This window comes from Canis lupus, chromosome 14, assembly GCF_011100685.1.
Source record: "Canis lupus familiaris isolate Mischka breed German Shepherd chromosome 14, alternate assembly UU_Cfam_GSD_1.0, whole genome shotgun sequence".
NCBI classification, from domain to species: domain Eukaryota; kingdom Metazoa; phylum Chordata; class Mammalia; order Carnivora; family Canidae; genus Canis; species Canis lupus.
The window spans coordinates 46,675,854-46,700,291 of record NC_049235.1 but is presented as its reverse complement, the minus strand read 5'-3'; the positions used below and the strand labels follow the sequence as shown (position 1 = coordinate 46,700,291).

General features: G+C 42.9%; 1 protein-coding gene and 1 non-coding gene across 3 annotated transcripts in view; both read right to left on the bottom strand.

The window, feature by feature from the left end:
• The window catches only part of NPSR1 (neuropeptide S receptor 1), a 142,597-nt gene that overhangs the window by 6,997 nt on the left and 111,162 nt on the right, over window positions 1-24,438 (bottom strand). For both annotated transcript variants that reach the window (XM_038557316.1, XM_038557317.1), the window contains 2 exons: window positions 23,922-24,123; window positions 12,520-12,596 (listed from right to left, as the gene is read on the bottom strand). In XM_038557316.1, the coding sequence (XP_038413244.1) occupies window positions 12,520-12,596; window positions 23,922-24,123 (279 nt within the window). The remainder of the gene's footprint in view (window positions 1-12,519; window positions 12,597-23,921; window positions 24,124-24,438) is intronic.
• LOC119867687 lies at window positions 15,115-15,221 on the bottom strand. The gene has a single exon (XR_005369853.1). It is a non-coding gene; the product is annotated as a U6 spliceosomal RNA (small nuclear RNA).

Genomic DNA, 24,438 nt, shown 5'->3' with positions numbered 1-24,438 from the left:
GGGTGGACAGAATTCAGAGTGTTAGATCTTAGTCAAAGGAGTGTGTAGATGGTACATTTGGGAATGAGATGTTGGACATAGGGTCCCTTGCACTGTGCAAGAGTTCTTACTGTCAGAGTTCCTGTCAGGAAATATGGTGCCTTTGTGAACATTGGGAAAGGGTGCCCTTCCTCTGGATGCATGCAGCCCTGCCCCCACACCCTCAGTGAGGGAAGCATGGATGGGTTGCTAGTCCCATGCACTCCTCGCTGGATGCCACTGACCAGGGCTCACTGAGCACAACCCTAGCAGTGGCCCGGGTCAAAGGCCTACCCTACCCGGAGCACCTGTCATGTGGTTGTGGACGGTTGTGGTCATGTGTCACGTGGACGGTTGTACACTAGAGGCCAATAGCTGTGCTCGCTTGCCAGCTACACTGTTAGCTGTTTAGATTACACTGTTCAGATTCCACATTCGAAATTTATTTTAATCCCATGGAAACCGGTCTGATGTTTACCTTTGCACTATTATTCTAGACCCTCTCCAGTCCAATCCAGCCCAATGCGACCAGCGTAGCACATCTGCCGAGAGATATAAGGACTGAACAGAATAGGCTAAAATAGAGTTCCTGTTCTCTAGGAGCTTTCAGTCCAGCAGGAAGGATCACACACTCTCCTGGGTGAAGACAAGGCTGGGTGAGATGGGAGAGAGAGAGAGAGAGAAAGAGAGAGGAAAACCAGCTGTGAGGGGAGAGAGTCATCCCCCATCCCTTTGCAGGGGAGGCTGCACGGCAGATGCAGAGATTCCAGGGATGGAGCTGGGGGTGTGGGAGTGAGTTTGAGAGAGGTACAAGAAGCAGAGGGTGTGTCCTCAGCCAAGATATGGAAAGTAGAAAATGTCCGATGTGTTTGGACCATGGGGTGTCACCTCACTTGGCTGGAGCCTAAAAGGGTGTTGGTTTTGAGAACTGAGGCCAAAATGGAAAGACCTAGAATGTCTGCACAGGGAAGACATCGCAGGCTGAATTGCTGCAGCAACCATAAACCACTGAAGCTTCTGAGTCTTTTCACAGTGTGAACATTTACTCACCGGAGAGGACAAACTGTTAGCAGGAATAATAGGAATAAGCCTTTCTGTGCAATAACCTAAAATGCTAATTATAACTGATTTGTTATTTCTTAACGTGTACCTTGTAAGGTCACTCTTAGGTACTATTAGGGCTTCAAATCATTCCGTGCATTTCACAGAACCACCAGACGTCAGTGGCATAAAGAAGCAAATGCTTCGGAAGCATTTACAGCAGCGGTTCTAAACTAGGGATGACATTGCCCCCCGAGGGTTGCACTTGCCAATGTGTGGACACATTTTTGGTTATCTCAATGTGTGTGTGTGTGGGGGGGGAGGGTGGTTCTAATGGCATCCAGTGTGTAGAGGCCGGGAATGCTGCTAAACATCCTTAGATGCACAGGACAGTAGAAAGGAATTATCTAGTCCCAGACACCAATGTGCCAAGATTGCAAAACCCTATTTTCTATGGTGGTCTCCTGGGAAGGATACAGGCTGCAAGGTCAGACCCGAAGACTCCCTCCAGCGCTACCCATTGCCAGCTGTGTAACCTTAGGCAACAGCCAGCCAACTGTTGCCGGCCTCAGTTTCCCAATTTAAAAGATGAGGCATAAAATGCCAAATTCAGAGTTTTGAAGATTAAAATAAGAGAATGTATGCAAGATGCCAAGCCCTCTGCTGAGAATGTCAATTCCTTTATTAATTGGGATGAATAAAGTTTTAAGAGTATTTCAGGAGGAATATGAATTAACTGACTTTGTGGAAGTGAACAGAAGGTATTACTACATTTAGATAGCTTATTATCCAATGCTGTTATCTGGATATAGGAATTATATACATCCAAAAATTATCCCAGAAGGATTTTACCCAAAGGAAGCAAGTAAGAAACACAGCCGACCAGATTATATCCTTTCAAAATATCCCCATTGCTGGAGTAACAGCTGGTTCCAAAACAATATAGTTCTGAAGACTTGGTTGGTTGTTCAGAAAAGTTCTTGTGAATGACATTTGTGCTCTGAAATCCTTTTTTAAAATGGAACCTGGCGGTACTTTCCACAGGGCAACTGGATGACAATATAATCAACTACCTGCCCTTCGATCTCCCAATGAGATCAGTGAAAAACGTCTTTAATCTGACCACTCTGGGAAATGCAAAGCCTCCAGCTTCTAAAGATGGCTCTTCAAAGAGAGCTGAGCTACAAAATGCCAGTAATTCTCCTTTATAGGGAGATAAAAGGATTATTTCTACCCAGGCCTTGGCGCTGAGCTGGAGCAAAAAGCAGTTAAATTCAGCCATCCTGGTGCATTAATAGCTGGGGTAGCCCGGAGGCAGCAGGTCCATTAGATTCGGGATTGGAAACCACATGCTGCCTTAGGCAGTTTTAGTTCAAGGATGCATCCCTAGAGGAGGCCTACACTGTAAATTCAGTCTCCAAGGGGCCAGCTCCTGCTCCTTACCTCCCCACGCTTCATGCCCCTTGCAGAGCGACTGGGAATCCATTGTTTGTGGGAACTGAACGCCTGAAGGGGGAGCAGTTGGTGTCTTGGGACTTTTAAATGAGACAGAATTTATTTCTGGCAGGAGGGGACTATTCCATCGATGGACTTATGATGCGTGCAGGTGATTTGTTTGTAGCAAGGAAATCTACCTGGGGATATTTGAAAATGAATATATTTTTTCATATATTGGGAAGTCTATGTATTTCGGGTTGGTTTAAAAAATCTAAGCATTTCTAACACTTATGACCGAATTGTAACATTTATACAATTTGAAACTAATTTTTTGACTTCTGATCATTAATGGCCTGTTTATCTACAAATATAACCTCAGTGTTACGTATTTCTAGTGCATTAGGTCTCATCTGCTTAGCTGTGGGATTTTGACCACCACTTTCCCTGGTTTTTTTGTTGTTGCTGTTTTGTTTTGTTGTTTTTTTTTTTTCCTGGCCCTCTAACAAACCAGAGATGGTAGCTAGGTATGAGGAGGTGTGACCTAACTCACCTACCCTCACAACTAGGAACCCTGGCAGACCTAAAATAACTGTGGCAGAGATAGGTTAGCTGTCCACCAAATCCTTTCCTCTGTAGCAGGGTGTAGTCATGGGACTAAGCTCTCCCTCTGTGAATATGGGAAGATCTCAGGCTGGGCTCAGATAAAAACACCTGGGTAATTCTTCTCTCTCTCTCTCTCTTTAAAGATTTTATTTATTTATTCATGAGAGACACAGAGAGAGAGGCAGAGACATAGGCAGAGGCAGAGGAGAAGCAGGATCCATGCAGGGAGCCTGATGGAACTCGATCCTGGGTCTCCAGGATCACAACCTGGGCAAAGGCAGCACTAAACCACTGAGCCACCCAGGCTACCCCAGCCAGTGTTCCTTAATGGAAGCAGAAATTGGTATCTCATATGCAATGCTATCGTGACAAAAATCTAAAACTTGTGGCTTTGGCTTAGTGGGTTGGCAGCAGGTGGCAAGGAAACTGATATTGGAAGCTGGGACACTAGAGATCTATTTGATAGAATCATCACATACGATGCCAGGGAAGTCAAATTGTGAGCCTACTAAGCCTGGAGCCCACGGGACTAGGTTGGTGTAGCAGTCAGGGCTCTCCAGAAAACAGAACCAATAGGAGACACATAGAGATATACATAAAAGGAAATGAATTATAGGTATTGGCTCACAAAATTATGGAGGCTGCGAAGTCCTGCAATTTGCTGTCTGCAAGTGGAGAACCAGGAGAGCTGGTGGTATAATTAAGTCCAAGTCTGAAGCATGAGAACCGGGGGAGATGTTGGTGTAAGTCTGAACACAGTGGCTGGAGAATCGGGCAGTCAGTGGTGCAAATCCTGGTGCTAGTCCAAGGCCCACGGAAGAGGAGTGCTGATGTCCAAGGGCACAAGATGGATGTCCCAGCTCAAGAAAATTTGTCCTTCCTCTGCCTTTTTGTTCTATTCAGACCCTCAACAGGTTGGATGATGCCCATCCACATCAGTGAGAACATCTTTACTGAGTTTACCAATTCAAATCCTTCTAGAAATGCCTTCCAGACACACCCGGACATAGAGTTTTGCACCTCTTAGGGCATCCTTTTGCCCATTCAAGTTGACACATAAAATCAACCATCACAGTTGGTAAACAGAATGTTAATAGTGTGTGTTGATTGCTACCAGCTGTGTTTAGCAAGGAATTAGAAGAAAGAGATGAACCTAGACAAGAGTTGGTTGGCTTATGAACAAAAATGAAAGGAACTTAAAGAAAGTCTTACAATTTGGCATCTCATAGAGTTGCGAGTGTCCATTGCTTCTAGCCCCTAATAGTAACAGATACATACTTTGCGTGGTACCGTACAAGATGAAGATGATTGCAGAGCATTAAAGCAAATGTGTACACCTTCTAAGTGTGCAAGGCTTTTTCTTATTTTTTTTAAAGATTTTCTTTATTTGAGAAAGAGAGCACGCAAGTGAGTGTGCACACCAGCAAGGGGAGCAGCAGAGGGAGAGGGAGAAGCAGGCTCCCCACTGAGCAGGAGCTCAGCAGGTCTTTCCATCCCAAGACCCTGAGATCATGACCTGAGCCAAAGGCAGACACTTAACCAGCTGAACCCCTCAGGTGCCCCTACGTGTGCCAGTCTTATGCTAATGAAGCTGACCCTGGCTCCCAAATTAAGTTATGACATTGAGAAGTTTTAACCAGCAAAGAGCCATTCAGAAGTGTTCCTGAGGCAAAGATCACTAGGGTTGTGGCCTCCTGACTTGTCTCCAAATAGCTTGGCTCCAACTAGCTTCCATTAAGTTAAAGACAGGAATGGCATGAGGAAGCAAAGAAACAAGTCAGACCTGAGAATTTTATTAAGAAAGACTTTTTGGACATAGTTACTGGCAAGTGAAACTGGCTGAAGGCAAATGCATCAGAGGTTTACTAAGTTTCTGAGGAATGACATCTCCAAACAAGCCAGGAGCTCTGAATCTTCTGCAACACCTTGAAAGATCAGACGTTAACGTTTTTGCTAATCCTGTGGGTAGAAAATTGTCCCTAACTAAGGTTTAAATGTGCATTTTCCTGATCATCAGTGAGGTTAAGCATTTTAGTTTGGGCCATTCCTCTTTTCCCTTCTGTGAAATGCCTATTTGTGTCTTGCTCATTTTTTTTCTATTTATCTTTTGTTGTTGTTATATATATTTTTAAAAATTGAATTGTGATTAGCATACAATGTTATGGTAGTTTCAAGTGAACAACATATTGATCCAACAATTCTATCCATTACTCAGTGCTCACCACGCTAAGTGTAGTCACCATCTGTCACCATACAATATTATCACAATATTATTAATTATATTCCCGATACTGTATTTTCATCTCTGTGACTTATTTATTCTGTTCATCTTTTTTTAAGTGGACTTTTAGGAGTTCTTCACATATTCTGGAGACTAATCTTTTCCCAGGTATATGTGCTGCAAATAACTTCTCCCACTTTGTGGCTTGACTTTTTAAACATTAACAGAATCACATTTATCTCTCATTTCCTTTACAATTTAATGTATCTTGGATCTTGTTGAAGAAGTTCTTCCTTAACCCAATGTCATAAAGGTAATCACCCTACATTTTCTTTTAAAAGTTTTACATATTGTGAAAAGAAAGGAAACCTGACCTAAAACGGAATGGGCAAGCCCTGAAGGGGTCTCACATGCACGTACCTCTCCCTGCAGCCCGCCTCCCCAAGATAGGAGAAATGCACATTTCCACAAGGGAGGGCACTTTTCATGCAGGAATTTGTCTCCTGCCTTTAAGAAAAGTGGGGAAGATCCGTCCCTGCCCCAGCACCCAAGCACCAACCAGCGCCTGCCGCCCATGAGCCAGCACTGCCTCCTGGAACTCTTGTTCTCTGTGTTCTCTGATGTACTTTTGTTCATCGGAGAACAGCCCCCCCCCCCCCCCAGTTTCCTCCTAAAACCTAATAAACTCACCTTCCCTTTGTTTCTTTGGACTTGCCTAAGCTTCACCACAGCTTGCTTGTCCCGAATTGCAATTTCTCTGTTTTTCATGAATAAATTCATTTTTTACTTAAATAAAATTGCTCTTTGCTCTGTTTAAAGTTAATAAAATTTGAGTCTCCAATTCACTTGGAATTTGTTTTTGCCTATAAATTGAGGTAAAGAGCCGATGTTACTTCTTTCCCTATGATCTTCTGACATCTATCAAGTTCTCCTATGTGTGTAGGTTCTGTTTTGAGATTGTTTCGTTTCCTATTTGTCTATTGTATTCTGTTGATACTCTATTAATCACTCTGACTCTATGATAGATTTTAATAGTGAATACAGTAAACCTCCTCTACTTTGTTCTAGTTCTCCAGGAGTGCCTTGGCTATTCCTGGCTCTTAAAATTTCTAAATATGTCTTAAAATTGGCTTGCCAAGCTCAACAAAATGTCCCATTTTAATTTTGACAGGACTTGTATTAATCTGTAGACTGTTGGGGAGAATTGGCATCTTCAGGGTGTTGAATCTTACTATCCATGAACTTGTTATAAGCTTCATTTATTTATATCTTTATACTTTTTTCCCCATGAAGTTCTTTATGTCTTTTGCTAAATGTAGTTACATGTAGAGAAGCCATTTTGCCTGCATTTACTGATGAAGAAAGGTACTGAAAGCAGTTAATGGGCTTATCTTAAATTCATTTAGCTAGAAATGACTAGGACTCTAACCCAGTTCCTAGACCAAAGCTTATTTCTCCACCTCATTCTGCCTCATTTAATTTGAAGCATGCAATTTGGATGTAGCAGGGATCGCATCACGTCTTCCAAGCCACAAAGGCCAGATGCAGTTACAGGCAGCTATGCTCTATTCTGCGCATTCTGTAATTGTACCTCCCACCTCTCCTGTCCCTGTGCAGTTAAATGTTCTATTTTTCTGAAGTAGATACCCCTGGGCATCCTGAGCAATGCCCGTTTATGAAAGAGAGCCTGTAAGATTGAAAATCTCATCTCCTCTACCCCTTGCCTTCTACTTGTTTGTGGGGAAATATTTAGATCATTTATTAAATAGTTCTTTTTCTTTTCTCTCTGTCAGCCTTTGAGGGAGAGAAAATAGACACATTTGCCAGTCTTCTTACTGGTTCATAAACAAATGATAGCGTGAATTTTGTGGCCTGTATTTACACAGTGTGCTTCTGATCACACTAATCATTGCTGATGCCCTCTTGTTGATGAGCAATAATCCTGACATGCTAAAACCACTGGAGATCTAGTTACCAGCCAACTCCATGGCTGCCTGGCTGTAAAACAAATAGAAAATCAGGTGAATTCCATTTAGGAATTAGATACAGAGAATGTATGGGCTTTTGACATTACTATCTGCTCCTCATTCGAGAAGTGGCTCACTGGTGTTGATATGGACAACTAAAAAACAAGGGTGATGGAGATGTAAACTTGTATTAAAGAATAAACATCGACTGTAGCCATTTCTGCCTTCCCAGAGGTTAATGACAGATTGTGTGCCTGTGGGAAAACTAATCTCTATGTGGCCGTGTACTGTTTCAGAGGCTGGAGACAGGGTGAGCCATAGTTTAGGGGCTGGAAAATCTAGTAGCAGGGAAATATGGGGGGCTCTGGAGAGAGATAGAGCCCAACTACAGTGATAAAAGGCCTGCTGGAAAAGGGGGACAGCTGATAGGATGTGGAAACCTTTCATCACCCCAGACCTCTGGCAACATTTGCTCTATTTACTCTTGGGAGTGAAAAACTCAAGGAAAATGATGTGTACTTCATGCTTGCTGGCCCAGGAGCAGAGGAGAAGAACAGAACGAGGAGAGTAGGTGAATGTGAGAGCTCGGGGGTGGGGGTGGGGGGCTCAGGACATGCCAGCCTCATGGAACGGGCAAGGAGCATGCGACAGAGCTTGAAACCAACCTGATTGAAATCTGCAAGTATAGGAAGACCTCAGCCTGTACCCATAGTGGCCACCTTTTGGATTTTTGAGTACTTCAAAACAAACCATTTCAGGGGATGGGGATAGAAGAGTGTGCTCTGAAGGGAAAACTCTGGAGGGAGTGGGGTAAAAAAGGAGCAGTGCCAAACAGCCCGGGTTTGGGATTTTTAATTAAAAAAAATTTTTTTTTCACTTTGAATCTCTTTTTATCCGTCATTTACTGCCCTCCTTTTCTGCAGTGTCCTTCCTTCTGAGAGGCAGCCTGCTACAAGGGAGAAAACACAGAGTTTCTAGTCAATTATATGTGCTTATCCTTCATGCCCGTCTTCCATTTGCAAAAGATAGATGGTAACGCCACCTTGCAGCATTGTGTAAGGATTCAAGGAGATAAACTGGAAAGAACTTAGTGAGGTGGCGGGCAGCAGATGCTCTATCTGTTCTTCTGTCTTGTCAGTTGGTCTTGATAGACTTAATAAACAAAAGAATCCTGGCCAGACCATATACTAAAATAGAATTCTGACCCAAACCCTACAGCAACCAGACCAGGAAACCAACCCATTATCTATAGTAACTGGGCCAAAAAGCCAACCTACTATGTGTAAGTCAAACTTGTAGCAAATTAGACTGCATCTTTCTTACCCCATCTAGTAAGACCTGTGAGACAATCTACCCCAAATGGCCAATGCCTGATTAATGACTGACAGCTCCTTTAGTCTTTGTCCCTGCTTTCAGCTTAAAATCAACCAGAGGAAGTCAAATACATACCCCTCACCAGCCACACAGGGTGGCATGCTTCTATTTAGCCTACCTGCTGCTTCCCATGCCGATAGCCACGAGCTGGGGCACACCTGAAGCCTTTTTTTTTTTTTTTTTTTTTTTTGCTGCTATAAAGCTTTCCCACTCCTCTGCTTGCTCCCGAGTCTCTGCCAAAACATATGTCATGGTGGCTGCCTCCCTCACAATGACTCTTCTGCGAGCTCTGGATAAATAGCGTTTTTCTATTCTCAGTTGGTTGGTCTTCAATTATTTCCAGAGTGTCTTTTTTTTCTTTTTCCTGATTCTCTCTGTCTCTGGACTAAGTGTTTGTGTCCTCTCCAAATGCATATGCTGAAGCCCTAATCCCCAACGTGGTGGTATTTAGAGATGGGGCCTCTGGGAGGTGATCAGAATTAGATGAGGTCATGGGCATGGAGTCCTCATGATGGGATTAGTGCTCTTATAAGAAGGGACACCAGAGCATGTGCTCATTCTCTCTCATCTCCCTGTCCCCCAGATAAGGACACAGCAAGAGGGAAGTGGCAGCCATCTGCAACCACTGGTGAGGAAGAGTGCTCTTACCAGGAACAGAATCAACCAGCACCTTGATCCTTGACTTCCCAGCCTCTAGAACTATAAGAAAATAAATTTCTGTTGTTTAAGCCACTCAATCTATGGCACTTTGTTATGGCAGCCAGAATGGTCCTAAGACGCCCCCCACCCCCGCCCGGCCTTTCTACTTTGTTCTCCTTTAAACCCAAAGCTCTGGACCTTCCTAAACCCTCTGGTCCTGCCACACTTGATCTGTCCACCACTGAATCAGGATCATGCACTCTAAGCGACAACTTGATCAGTATATGCTTATGTAGTGCACAGTACTCAGTGCAGGCTACAGATGTACTGCTCCTGGGTTCTCCTACAGATAGCACCTTAAGGAAAAGAACTAACTCCATTGGTTTGAATTTCAGGCATCATGGAAGACTCTGCAAGGACATATCTGAGAGCAGGCAGAGGCATTTTTTGTATCTCTCATATGAGCCTCTGGGTACTGCCCTATTTCTTGTAGCTTCTAGATCCTACCTATAGGTCAGGATACATCTGATTTTGGTCATTGCCTATTTACTGAGAATAAGTTTTGAATGTTTAGGGATTCATTTAAGATATATCTCTATCCTATCTATCATCTATCTATCTATCTATCTATCTATCTATCTATCTATCTATCTATCTATGTATCTATTCATCCATCTATCCAGCGAGCTATCATCTATCTGTATATGTACATGCATATTCTAATATTTATTATATATTCAGATATTTATAAAAGTGATATATCACTTTCTCCTTTTTTAAAAAGATTTTATTTATTCATGACAAAGAGAGAGAGAGAGAGAGCGAGAGAGAGAGAGAGAGGCAGACACAGGCAGAGGGAGAAGCAGGCTCCATGCAGGGAGCCTGACATGGGACTCGATCCCGGGTCTCCAGGATCAGGCCCTGGGTTGAAGGCAGCGCTAAACCACTGAGCCACCTGGGCTGCCCAACTTTCTTCTTTTTAACCTAATACATAACAGACATTTTTCTATTGCAGTAAGTATACTACACAATACTTTTAATAGCTGAAGTACTGCATTATATGTCTATATAGTTTTTATTCTTGATCTCTCATTGCAGGTATTCAGAACTTTTCCTTTTTTTCTTGATTATAAACAATGATTCTTATGTTTTCTTTCCTTTTTCTCTCTCTTTCATTTATATCTTTAATAAACAGTTCATTTCCTTGTGGCATATGAAGTAGGAATATAGCTGTATTTATTTCCCAATAAATAGTCTCAATAGCACTAATACCAAACAATCTCTACTACTCTATCAGTTTGAAACACTTTATCATATCCTAAACTCCTGAGGTTTCCTTTAGTTTCTGTTCTGTTCTATTCCCATTAGTGTAATTCTTTGATAGAGATACTCTATTTCAACAATTATAGTATTTAATGTATTTATCTGATATCTGATAGAGGAGGAGGTCTTCCTCATTTTTTTTTTTGACAAATATTCTAACTTTTAACCAAAGCCACTCACAATGAATGAAATGAAAGCATTTGTGTTTATTCTTTCTGATTGCTCTTGTTCTTCTAGAAAAGCCAGGGTGCAGAGACTTAGACCAGTGAGAGGGAGTCTGTGTAGAGGATCTGCATGGAGGCCAGAATGAGTCACCAGCTGAATGATAGGTGCTTCATGGGCAGAAAATTTCCAAGCAGCTTGCATACACCTCCGGGTTACTCTCGTCAATCATTGTGGGAGTCAGCTGCCTATAACCGTGTGTCCCACCGGATGAGAGGTTGTCAAACCTGGTTGCACACTAAAACCATCCAAAGAGCTTTTCCAAAGTAATGATGCCAGACCTCACTCCAAACGGAGTGAATCAGAATCTCTTAGACAGTCGTACCTGGATATTGGTGCATTTGAAAGTTTCCCTAGGCAATGCTCTTGTGCAGCCAGCACTGAAGCCCTGTGCACAAGACTGTTGGCTTCCCATAGTCAGAAACCGTGCTATTTATTCATTTGGCGTTCCCAGTTCTTTGTACTACTGCTGACATGTGGTGAACACAGCAGAACTGAACTGAATTCAGATGAAGATGCCAAGACTTACATGTCTCTGGCAATTTGCCTAGAGAAGGGACATAGATTATTTGCGCCCACTTGGGAATCCTTTTGACTGTCTCTCAGTCACACTGGAAGAAGTAGCTTTAAGAGGGATGAAAATGAGCATGGTCTTGGTCCAGGAAAGGTATTAGTTCAGAGTCTGAAAAGAAGAGGACTTTGAGATCATTTAGTTTGTCCCTTATTATAACCTCTTGAAGGCCAGAGAGGTTAAATGACTTTGCAAGGTGGCACAGCAATTAGTGGCACTTTGGGAACAGAAACCAGCTCTTTGTATCCCGTATCTGTGTTATAGCTTGCTGCTCTTGTGTGAGTACATGTGGGTGAGTATGTATATGCGGGTGTGTATAAATGTGTAAAAGTGTGCATGTGAAGGACTGGGTGTGTGAAGGGGTACAAGCGTGTACGAGGAATGGGAGGAGGTGGGGAGCCTGAGGAGAGAACTAGTCCCATTATAATCAGCAGAAAACCAGGAGCCCTCCCCCTCTTTTTCTGGCATGTGGTTCCTTGCCAATTCTCTCCAGGTTGGTCTCCATCAGGTCCAGCAGTGTTGGCCTGGGAAGCAAGGTAGGCCTCCAGGTCCTAGCGCCTGTCACGTGGGACGTGCTCAGCACTAAGTTTTACTGAAGCAGAATTTGGGGAAGGGCCATTGTGGGTGGTCTCAGGCTCATTCCGGGCAAGTTGGTGTGTTAGGAAAGCACTGACCATGCTTTGCTTGCCTTAGGGTCCAGTATTGTTCTGTGGATGGACTGCAGTTTTCTCCATCTGTAAGTTCAAGCCATGTAGAAATGTCTATGCCTGTGCTTCACCGAATGTGTGCTCCTTGGACAGACCTCTTTTCAGCCCAGTGTCCTACAGGGTGTTCCTCTTTGCCAGGCCTAAGAAATCAGGGCGACCTTTGGATCCTGGCACCCAAAGGCCCCCCTTCCGTCTTAAGTTTCCAGGGAGGCCACATGAAAGAGGCAGTACCTGCCAGGGGAGCCTTTGGTGGGTCTGATCTGCTCTCGGGGTCCTGGTAGGCAAGTGCAGCTTCTTGTATTCAGGCAAAGCACAGGCAAGCTCATTTTTGCTAGAGAAAAACCACTGGAAAAGCAAAATTACCCAAGAGTTGGGTAATGCTGATCAGAGACTTACCTGAGCAGTTGGAGATCACTGTCTCGTGGGCTTTGCTCTTAATCCAAATGGTTCGGATCACAATGGCATAGATGACGCTGTGCAAAGGACCAGAGGTAATATTAATATGGCTGGTGGGTCCCTACTGTGAGGACACACAGAGAGGACCACTCCCAGTTCCCTGAGGGTGAGGTAAAGAGGAAGGGGTTAAAATCATGCCAGGTCCCTATCTTTGCTGATTACAGAATTCCAGCAGATTACAGCTACCTCTTTTTTAACTGAGGAGGCTAGGACCTGGCAAAGTGAAATGGTTTCTCCAAGATAACTCAGGTGGTTAGAAATATAGCTGAGATTAGAATCCAAACTCAGGGTTTGGGGTCAGAGAGGTTTATATTTGTAACCAGCTCTTCTACTTGCTGGTTGTATGACTTGACCTTAGACACTCTTTAATGTGAATCACTCTAGAATGTAGTGATTCTTGCCTCTCATGTCCATGCCTTTGTGAGATCCCCTCCCCTTGAGTGTGTTGGGATTTGTGACTTGCTTCTGATCCATGCATTATGCTGAAGGTGATAAATGTCTGTGATCATGTAAGACTGTAAGACCTGTCTTGCTAGCATCTCTCTCTGTTGCTGCCATGAGTCCTATAGCTCCAGAGAATTAATTCTGTCAAGAACTCAATGGGAACCTGAAATAAGACCCTTCCCCAGTTGAACCTCTGATATCCCCCAGCCCTGGCAGACAGACACCCTGATGGCTGACTTGCTTAAGCAGAGTTAAAGCCTTGCCCAGTTAAGCCATGTCTAGATTTGTGACCCCCCAGCAACTGGAGGTAATAAACCTCTGTTGTTTTAAGTTACTGGGTTCGTGATAGTTTGTTAGCCAGCAATAGATAAGCAATACACTAACTGATACAGGCTTAATGTCTGTATCTCTATCCCTAAGGTTATATCTTGAAATCTTAATGACTGAGATGATAGTAGTAGGAGGTAGAGCCTAGGAGGTGCTTAGGTCCTGAGGGTGTAGCCTTCATGAATGGGATTAGTGCTCTTACAAAAGATACCCCACAAAGCTCGGCAGCCTCTCCCACCTGGTGAAGACACAAGGGGAAGTCCGCTGCCCAGAAGAAGGCTGTCACCACCATCTGTCCAGGCTGGCGCCCTGATCTTGAACTTCCAGCCTCCAGCACTGTGAGAACTAAAGTTCTGTTGTTTATAGATCGCCTCGTCTGTAGTATTTTGTTATAGAAACTAGAACAGACTAAGGCACTGGGCCTCTGTTGACACTAAAATGGAGTTAATAACACAAACGTCTTATGAGTTTTTTGGGATCAATTGTGACAACATTGAAGATGCCAAGCACAGCACTGGGAAATTAGCAGAGACTCAATAAATGCCATTTTCTTTCCTCTCCCTCTTTCCCATGTTTCACATAATATCACACCTCCTGTAGCATAATATAATCTATACCTAACAGGAAAACAAAATGTTAATGACTCAAAAGCATTGGCAAATTTTGTCTCTTTTGATAAACACAGAAAAATGTATACTCTTCTTTAATTACTTATTTGGTGCTTCTAATATATTAAGGACCTCAACTAAAAACTTTGGGACAAAGCATTGCTTCACTTTAGAATGGCACAAACTCCCCTCTAGAGATTTACTGGTTAAGACAAAATCAGAGCTCTGGTCTGCAGTGGCTGACAAAGCACTAATTGTTTTTAATGATCTTTAGCATATAACTTAATTAATGGCTGTTAAAAACCTTCTGCTCATTCTTGCTTTTCCCATTCTTGCTTAGTGAACCCCTCTGAGTGATCCAGGTGAGCTTTAGGCCTTTTTGGAATATCCCCATTCTTTCTCATATACCTGTCCAAGGATTTTTCTGGAATTTGTATGTCTACATTAAAGAAGACATGAGGAAAAAACTGCTTGTGAGTCTATTCTTTACCTTAAGCTGGACATGTGTTATAGCAGGGAAACTTATTCCCCAGATAAATGAAATGCAAGGAAAGGTTACAACCACCACGAAACATTGATTATGTATTACAATAGCAACCCTAGTGCTAAATCAATCAATAATTCAAATATTTATTGGCCATCAGCCATATACACAATGGAAAATTAAGAACGGCCTTATGTGTTAGGGGTTTGGGACTAATCTCCCTGCCTCATCTCCTTGGGACCCATAGGGCAGGTGGAAAGCAACTCCTTTATAAGTGGGGTACCCCTTTATTACCCAAATCAGGTCATTGTTCAGAGTGAAGCAGTCATGCATAAGAGAAATCTCTGAATTGTATTTGTCTCCTTCTTCTTCCTTGTTTCTTTCATCAGCAAGTTCTGTGGTCTGTCCCTTCAAAACGTCTCCGTGATTTGTTCCTTTTTCTCTATGCCTGCGCCTCATCATCAGACCAGATCCTTACAACCTCGTTTTTTAAAAATTGTATTTTGATATGAGTTTTTTATTGTGATAAAATAAACATAAAAATGTATCACTTTAACCATTTTTTAAGTGCACAGTTTGGCGGCATGAAGTACATTCACATTGTCATATAACCTTTCCCACCATCCATCTCCAGAATTTTTCATCTTCCCCAACTAAAGTTCTGTAGCCATGAAAACTAAGGAAGCCTTCATGAATGTTTGTGTCATCCTCATGCAGGGGCCATACTGATCTTCTCTGTATGATTCCAATTTCAGGATGTGTGCTCCCGAAGTGAGTACCCCTTGTGACATCTTGTCTGATTATCGTGATCTTCTAATGCCCCTACTCGGGTACCATCTTGAATGTCCATGCCTTCATCAAGGTGGAGCTCTAGGACAGAGAGTCATTCTCTGGCTTAACCGCCCCCCCCCCCGCCGCCCCACTGCCAGTATCTCCACTTTCCTACAAGATGATATCCAGTCTCTTATATTTGGGATATTCAAAGCCTCCCCAAATCTGCCTCTTTATTCCTCACCTTTACTATCATCATCCTGCTTCCCTCCCCTCCACCATCTCTCAATGACCTTTCTCCATATCATCGACAAGAGTGGCCAACAGGAACAGGTTGACAAAACTAACCATGACTTCATACTTCATATGGAGTTGACTTTGGGTGAATCTGAGTTCCAGTGCCTTCCATCTCTCTGTGTCCACTTTGCTCTCTCGTCGAAATGCATTTTTAAACCCATTCTTCATATATCACTTAGCTATGAGACCTTTCTGAGCTGTCCCTGTTCCTCAATGGTAATCAGCTCCCCCCCTCCTTGGGGCTTCCATGCTGGCATAATACTGGTCACATTGAGTCTTGTCTATGGTGGTCATGTCCTAAAGATTAGCAGACCCATAAATAGCCCATTCTCAGAAACAGAGCAGAAGAATAGCATCTCCACTCTTTTGGTTCAACTTCTTTTATGTCTTCAATCTACTTTCATTCTCTCAACAAATGCAGCTTTTCTTCAAGCTTCTTTGAAATATAAAAACTGAAAGATCACCCAGATTGAAGAAAGTATATCTTATCCGTAACCGGCTGACTGAATTCTTGATTTTATGGAAGACTATCCAGGCACAGACCCATTTTATTTCATTTCCTTTATAGAGGCAGCTCATGATGGGGATAGAGTGAGAATCCAAGCCAGAGAAAGACTTTGCAGGACCACCTTAGGAGGATGTCTGAATCTGGTTCCTCAGTCCTGGTTCTGTATTATGTGTAAGAGGTGTCCAGGATACAGAACAAAACTTTTGCTCTTCCTCTGAGACACAACAGACAGCATTTCACTCAGACTATCAGTACTTCACCCCTGCAGGACTCAGCTCAAGGTACTGAGCACCAACTACCCTACCTATCTTCTCTATGCTTGACCTTGTTGGGGCTTCACTGGACAAGGCTCTTTTTTCTCTTCTCCTAGCAGGGGCATTAAGAATACCCCCTAGTCAAAAGTTCTCTCTCCTTCATTATTAATTAATTCATTTCGCTATATGTATTTGAGGTCTTACTCTGTCCCAGGCACCTGTTGAGCCATTGTGGATACTGTGGCAGAAAAATACAGAGTCCTAGCCCTCCTGGAGTTTACATTGTATTTGTGGAGATAGATAATAATGAAATGAGGACACAGTAATATATCATTACAAAGGAGAAAAATTCTAAGAAGATAAAATGTAGGGTGAGTATATAAGAGGGGACCTGACTTGTTCTGGAGGTCAGACTTCAGTTTTGAGAGATTCAGTGACTTGTCTGAGTTCACACAGCTAGAAGATGGAACCATAGTCTGGGTCCTCTGACTTCCAGGGCTGTTAACTGACTTGCTAAGGCTCCTCAAGGGAATGTGCTGGGTTACCTATGCTATAGATGGTTCTAGTTATTTTCTGAATGTCTTCTTTGATTCCTATACTAGGTTAGCATCCCTGCTGTGGGTACCCTAGGGCCCTCTATTTACCCTCCCACAGTACTTATCACAGTGTTAGAACTCCCTTTTTAATTGGCTGCCTTCTCTGTTACACAGAAAGAGTCTTAAATTCAGACATGTGTATCTTGTCATTTCTGTGTCCCCCTTACCAGATATAGGGTATGGCAGACAGTGGGTGCCCTATGGATATTTCTAGAAATAATGAATACGTGGGGAGAGGCAAGGGGTCAGGGACTCAACAGCATCTCTGTATGTAGTTGGGCTTTGGGAGACATGAAGGCAGAACTAACTTTGGGGGGAGAATGTAGAAACAGCTTGATACTTAAGAAACTCAGAAAAATATGAAAGTCCTGATATACACATTCCATTGGCACCATGTTTAATGGGCTTCCAGGACAGAGAGGATCAAAGGATGCCTTTACTAACTCGCTGGGTACCACTGAAATAACTGAGACTTCCTCATGGTCCCAGAAGAAGAGCTCACTCTGATGACTTCAGTAGTTCAGATGAATTCACTGATGTCTGGAAACAGCAAGTACAGGCAGTTGGGTATCTGTTAGGATACTTTGTGTAGCAAGATACAGAAAACACCCAATTCAAATTGTTCTAAGCAATGGGAATATTTCTTATTCCCCATAATTGCAACTTCAAAGGGTCAAAGCTGAACTTCAGAAATCTGCGTTCTTTTCATCCGTTCCTCTTTTCTTTTCAGTGCAGGTGTCTCCCTGAGTCAGACTGCGCAGTTCCGGGTGTCAATCCAGACAGCAGTGTCCAGAAGACGGGAAGCCGTCCTCTCCTGGACTTGTTTTCTGTGAATGGGGAAATCTTTTCCAAAGGCTCTTCCGAAGACATTCCCTCACATCTCATTGGCTAGAATTGGTCATGTGGTCATTCCCAAACCATTCCCGCATTGAGGGGAAGGGCTGCCCTGAGTGGCTTATTGTGGGGAGGGTATTGGAAATCCAAACACAAACATCTACCCTAACCTAGTGAATTAGTGACAACGGCTTTTCAAAAGATCTCTCTTGCCACCCTCAGAGATATGTCACTTATATATGTCATTTCCTTATATATGTCATTTCCTTCACTAATAGATGGGTCATTCTCCTTGACCTTGGACCTCCTGCCCAGGGACAGTACTGTTCAGACTCCCGGGGCCCTTTTACCCACCATGGTCTTGAACTCCACTGGGCTGTACCAACCTTAGCCTGGGACTTTCCCACAGTCTGATCTCTATTCTCCAAGCAAAATAAATGGATTTTTTTCCCCGCCATGTAACAGGAGTCAGTGCTCCATGACAAATGTGCTTTTTTCCACTTATTCCTTCGCAATTGTTGGTCATGGATCTTTTATGCTTCTATCTTTATGTCGCAAAGATAAAAATGATAGAAGAATAGGAAATCAATTAAGTCACAAGAAAATAACCATGGATAAAGTAAAGCAATTACACCAGCAGCTAATAACCTTCCTAGCAACAGTTAGACAGTCATGTCAAGTAAATTTTGAAATAACAGGAGTTGTGTTGACCCAGAAAAACAATATATTGTCTTTATTGTCAGTCGCTATGGTTTCAAATCCAGGGAGCCTGATTTAATTAATGACAGAAGAGCTAAATCTTTATTCCTTCATGGCTCTCATGAGGGTTTGCCGCAGACAATACAACTCTTCCTTCCTCTCTCCTTTCCTCCCTCTCTGCCTTTCTTCCTCTCTCTCTTCTTTACTTCCTTCCTTCCTTCTGTCCTTACACATATATTTAGGGTGGATTCACCATATACCAGAAACTGATCTAGGCACTAAAGAGCCAGAAATGTCCATATCAGGGGTGTGAGTGACCCGGTGGCACCTCTGTCCTGTGGTTTATCGCTCAGGTCTGCATTGTTCATTCAGCCTAACATTTACAAAGTGAGTATCATGTACGAGATTTGGAACCCAGAAATGAAGGCATGAAGCTCTATACTCAAGAGCTGCAGCCACACAAGCAGGTGATTCCACTCCCATGAAGCCTTCATGGTGGCCCAGACGAGCTGAGGTGGGAGGCTATGGGTGAACACCTGAGGTACTGCTTGGCTGAGGACTGGCAGTGTGGTCCATGTGGAGTCAGTATGTAGAGTGAGACATCAAGAACATGAACTGGGCTGCCAGAAACAAGGCAGCAAGGCAGGGAGAGTGTGGAGGAGTGTTCAGGTCTGAGGAAGGATGTGCACAAAGGCAGAAGGGTGAGAGTAGTGAGGGGTGTCCCTGTTTGTTATGACTGGAATGGCGTATGCAGGGGTGAGCATCAGTAGCCTTCCTGAAATAGCCAGGGCCCCTTTGAGAAAGACAAGACATCTGTCTTAACAGATATTAAACGATGTAAAGCTACAGTAATTAAAACAATGTAGTATTAGCGGCAGGAAAGCCACTAACTTAGTTACTTGTGTATTCTCTCGTTTCTTAATTATGACAATTACTATCAACTGAAAATAAAACCATGTGCAAAATGAAGAAGCAAATGACAAACTAGGGACATATTTCCATCATATAAAAAAGGAAAAAGTTTATTGTATAAAGAATATCTCTCAAGATAGAGAAAAAAGAGGGGGCGCCTGGGTGGCTCAGTGGCTGAGCCTCTGCCTTTGGCTCAGGTGATCCTGGGATCCTGGGATTGAGTCCTGCATCGGGATCCCCACAGGGAGCCTGCCTCTCCCTCTGCCTATATCTTTGCCTCTCTCTCTATGTCTCTTATGAATAAATAAATCTTTATTCTTAAATTTTAAGATTTAATCTTAAATCTTAAGATCTTAATAAGTCTTTAAAAAAAGGTAAAAAAGAAAATAACAAAATGAAGAGATTAACAAGTTCAGAAACAATAAGAATACTTCTAATGTAAATGTGCATATGATGGAATTACCATTTCATACCATGTAGAAAAAGTGGATTATTCAGTATTCAGTAAGTGGTGTTGGGACAAATGACTTGGCATTAAAAAAATAAATTTAAGTTAATTCATAAATAACACCGAAAGTAAATGGTATTGGGACATTTGGAAAATCAAATCAAAAAAAGATTTATTTATTTTAGAGAGAGAAAGAGATAGAGCACAAATGGAAAGGGGAGAGGGAGAGAGAATTCCAAGCAGACTCCTCACTGAGTGTGGAGCCATATCAGGGCTCCATCCTATGACCCTGAGATCATGACCTCAGCCAGACCATCAATAGGATGCTTAATGGCCTGAACCACCTAGGCGCCCCAAATCAAATATGTTTTTTAAAGCTTGGGATTTTTTTCTCCCTTTCCCTCTACCTCTCCTGCTCATTCTCTCTCTAAAATAAATAAATATATTTTTTAAAGTGATATTTTTAATGTACTCCCAACACTGAAATTATTTTCAAATAACTGAAATAATAGATTATTAAAAAGTTAAATCATAGTAAAGTATGTGCAAGGAGCAATTTCCAAGGAGAGAAATGGAAGGAGGCAACAATGTAAAGGAAAGCGTGAGTAGATGTGAATACACTGCAATGTGAAAGGTCTGTGTATTACAGAGAAGCCGTATACATTTCATTCACATTTCCACATGCATTTATATAATAATAATAATGTTTTGCATAGTACTTTCCTATGATTCTTTTAACTCTATAAACAACTTGGCTTTCTCCTTTCTAATTTTTGGTATTCGTGCTGTCTCCCCTTTTCACAATTATGTCAGTCTTATCAACTGAAAGCAAAATAAAACCATATTCAAAACAAGAAGGCAAATGACAAACTAGGGAAATAGCATCAATATATGAAAACAGAAAATATTTATTATTAAAGAGTATCTTTAAAAATAAAGAAGAGAGAAAACAAAATTGCGAAAAATGGGTAAAAGAATGAGTAAGTAATTTTTTAAAAAAACAAAAATGATAATGTATAACTTAAATTTTTTCTATCTCATCTGTAATGAAAAAAATACAGGGGCACCTGGGTGGCTCAGTCTGCCTTCGGCTCAGGTCATGATCCCAGGGTCCTGGGATCAAGCCCCATGTCCAGCTCCCTGCTCATCAAGGAGTCTGCTTCTTTCTCTCCCTTTGCCCCTCCCCCTGGTTCATGTTCTCTCTCTCTCTCAAATAAATAAATAAAGTCTTAAAAAATACAAATTAAGGGATCCCTGGGTGGCTCAGTGGTTTAGCCCCTGCCTCCGGCCCTGGGGTCCCAGGGTCAAGTCCCACGTCAGGCTCCCTGCATGGAGCCTGCTTCTCCCTCTGCCTGTGTCTCTGCCTTTCTCTCTCTCATGAATAAATAAATAAAATCTTTAAAAAATACAAATTAAAACAACTATGTGAATTTTTTGCCTATCAATTTGGTAATGATATATATATAATCATGCCTGAAGAACAATGAAACAGGAAGCACAGTTAACAGAGTGAATGAACTCCTAATTTGAGTTGTTTTCTTTCGTCTACTTAAGCTTGGGATTAAGAGTTTACTTTACCTAAAAGAACTATCAGAAACAGAATCAAGTTCAAGAGTCCAAAATGTGGTTAAGAAGGAAATGATGAACCTTAACTCTGAGAGGTATCAAACAGTAGCAAGTTATCCCAGGAACTAGTTGGAAAACAAATTCTTCACAAGATTCCATCCGGGCCTGGTCTTGGATCAAGAGAGAGGAGGAGCCGAGAGGGGTGTAGGATGCCATATTCCCCAGAGAGAAGCTCTTTCTTCGACAGGAGGAGCCTGACCACAAAAGAGTGAAGGTCATAAGTGAGCAGATAAGAATCACTTCAGGGAAGCTTGTGGTCGGGAGGAGGTCACTGAATCTTCCTCATTCTACCACAGCTGGGAGCAAGGAGCACTGGGCAGGAGTCAAGGAGGCTGTACTTCGATGAAGGCTGAGTGCAACTCGCTTTTGAAATCATCCCTTTCATCATCATATTATACTTTGCTTTTCCCAAGGGCACTATGAGAACACCCAAGGTGGGTTGTAGGCAAGTCTGAGAGGTCCTAATGGGAAGAAGCAGCTTGAATTAATGGGGGAAGAAATATGGACAGGCAAAGAGTCACATGATGGATCTGGCCAGACAGCACATTGGGAGCCATGTGGTTCACAAACTCTATTCACCCTGCTGAGCAAGGGTTTGGACTGATTTCACAGGCTGATGGAAAAATCAATCAGGAGAGAACAAGGACAGACGCTGCCCACTGAAATCGATGCGTCGGTTGCCTGTGATGGACGTCAGGAGCCACTTCCTCCCAGATGCTCACCCCTTGCCACTAGCCACCCTCCTCCCCACATGCCCCTTCCAATGATGCTGCAACTTCCCTTTGACTGGTTGTCTAAATAACCTTCATCTTTCCTTTAGGATTCCTCCCAAATTTAACTTGGTGGTGAGGAGGCAGTACGTTGATATAATGCAGACGTCAATTTGTCAATTCAGCAGAGATGACTGACAATCTCCCATCTCAGCAAGGCTGCTGGGCTGGCTGTGGGATCCCTCTTTGGCCCAGCTCCACCTCTGATGGAGAGCAAGTCATTTTGCTTCTTTTAACCCTAAGCCTACTTTTGTGAAAAATTCAGCGGCTGGACTACGTGATGGATAACTTTTTTCCAGCTATGGTGTTTTATGAGACTAAAGCTGAGCAAAGAGCAGGAACATGGGATTCCCATTGTGTCAGGGGAAAAAAAAAACTTGAAAAGTATTTAATACCCTTAACACTTAATCCAAGACATGCATATTAAAACAATGAGATATTTTTTGAAACGCCTATGTTTGGCAAAGATTTAATAAAGAAATGATGCTGCCTTCCACTGGGTCAGGAGAAGAAAACTCAGGGCTCTTTTTTTTTTTTTTTTTTTTTTTGCTGTTGGCAGGAATACACCTTTTCTGGAGGGCAGTTTATGAATATGCATCAAAAGTTTTAAAATGAGCATCATCTTTGATCTAGCAATTCCAGTAGAATGAATTCTGAAGGAATAATCAGAGACTCATGAATAAATTTAAGTACAAAGATTTCTATCACAGTATTATTTATGCTCTCTGAAACCAAAGGCTGATCTTCCTTCATCCAGGACAAATTATGGGACACACCATGGCCGGCTTGAGGGCACTCAAAAGATGCAGGATCAGCTTGGCCGTGCAAGCCCTTGACATGCCGGTGTGTCCCTCAATCCCCCATCCCATCCACCCACGCAGAGTCACAGTCAGAGGTGATCCTGCTGCATGACAAGTGGGCCCCTGCCTTTCCAGGCAGTTGTGGTTTTCTCTGCTGGAAGACCATCTGTGGCCACCATTGGCCGCAGGGCAAAGGGAGATCCTATGGCTTGGCTGTTAAGGCCTTTATAATCGAGGCTCACCCCACCAGAAAGAGCTAACTACCAACTTCTTTCCTATCCACTGACATTGCCTGCCTGTCCTTTCCCTGTTGCCATACTTCCTCTGACCCCCAGTCACCAGGACACCTGCTCCCTTCCCACCTTTCCATTCTCCTATCTGAATTCTTCCCTCCTTCAACAGTCGCTTCCAAGAAGTGTCCCCTGCCATTACCTGACCTCACTGCACACACTTTCTAGCATAATTTTCTGTGTGTGTAATGCCTTTTATTCTCAGTTTTGCCTATCTTTTCAATTATAATAGAAGATCTCTGAAACTGGTACTATGTCTTACATTTGAAAGACTACATGCACTAGGAGAAAGAACAGGGTATGAATTCAGAAAGACCCGTGTTTAAATCCTGTGTGTGATGTTGGGCAGGTTACTTAGCATCTCTGAACCCGAGGTTTACCTTACAGAAAACAGGGGCAACAGTAGTGGTTTCATAGAGCTAAAATGTGGTTAATGGTATAATTGTTAGCCACTGAGCAAAATGCCTGCTCCATAATACATACTCAGAAAATATCAGTTCCCTCCTCTTTACTTTGGAGAAGTTGGGCTTAACACATAGTAGCTTTACATGAAATCTTGTGGTCTGGCCCCTTCCTTCAAGGACACAAGAACAATGAATGACCTGTAGGAGAGGAGAGCAGGAGCTGGCGAATCAGGAAAGTTTCTGTGTGGGTCTGGCCTGCTGGCCTCTTACCTGATGATTGTCAGAGGGATGAAGTACACCAGGAAGGCCACAATGGTCATGTACGGGGTCCAGTAGGAATCATCGGGCCATAGTGCCCAGCACTGAACTTCGCCGTTGGGGAGTTTCCTTTTCCCAAATATGATGAGGGTGGGAATGGAGAAGAGGAAAGATAGGCTCCAGGCAATCATGACGAGGACCTTGGCTTGCTTTTCTGCTCAAAGGAAAGAGAAGTTGGATGGTTTGTCCATGTAGACACCAGAGTCACTCAACATGGGGACAGTATGGAAGGTAAGTGAGAGACAAAGAACAGGTCCACATCTTCACTGGTTGAGAGGCATGGCCAGGTGGTCAGACAGGGAACATTGTAGAACGTAATCTAGTTTGGTAGCGTAAGTGTCAAAGGAACAGATCAGTGTCCAGGCAATAATGGAGGAGAAGTGGATTAGAAGGGTTCAGGGAAATAAGAAAATGTCTCTACCAGCCCCAGGCCCTAAAGTTCCCAGAAGGAAGGCTGAGAAGCATCCTC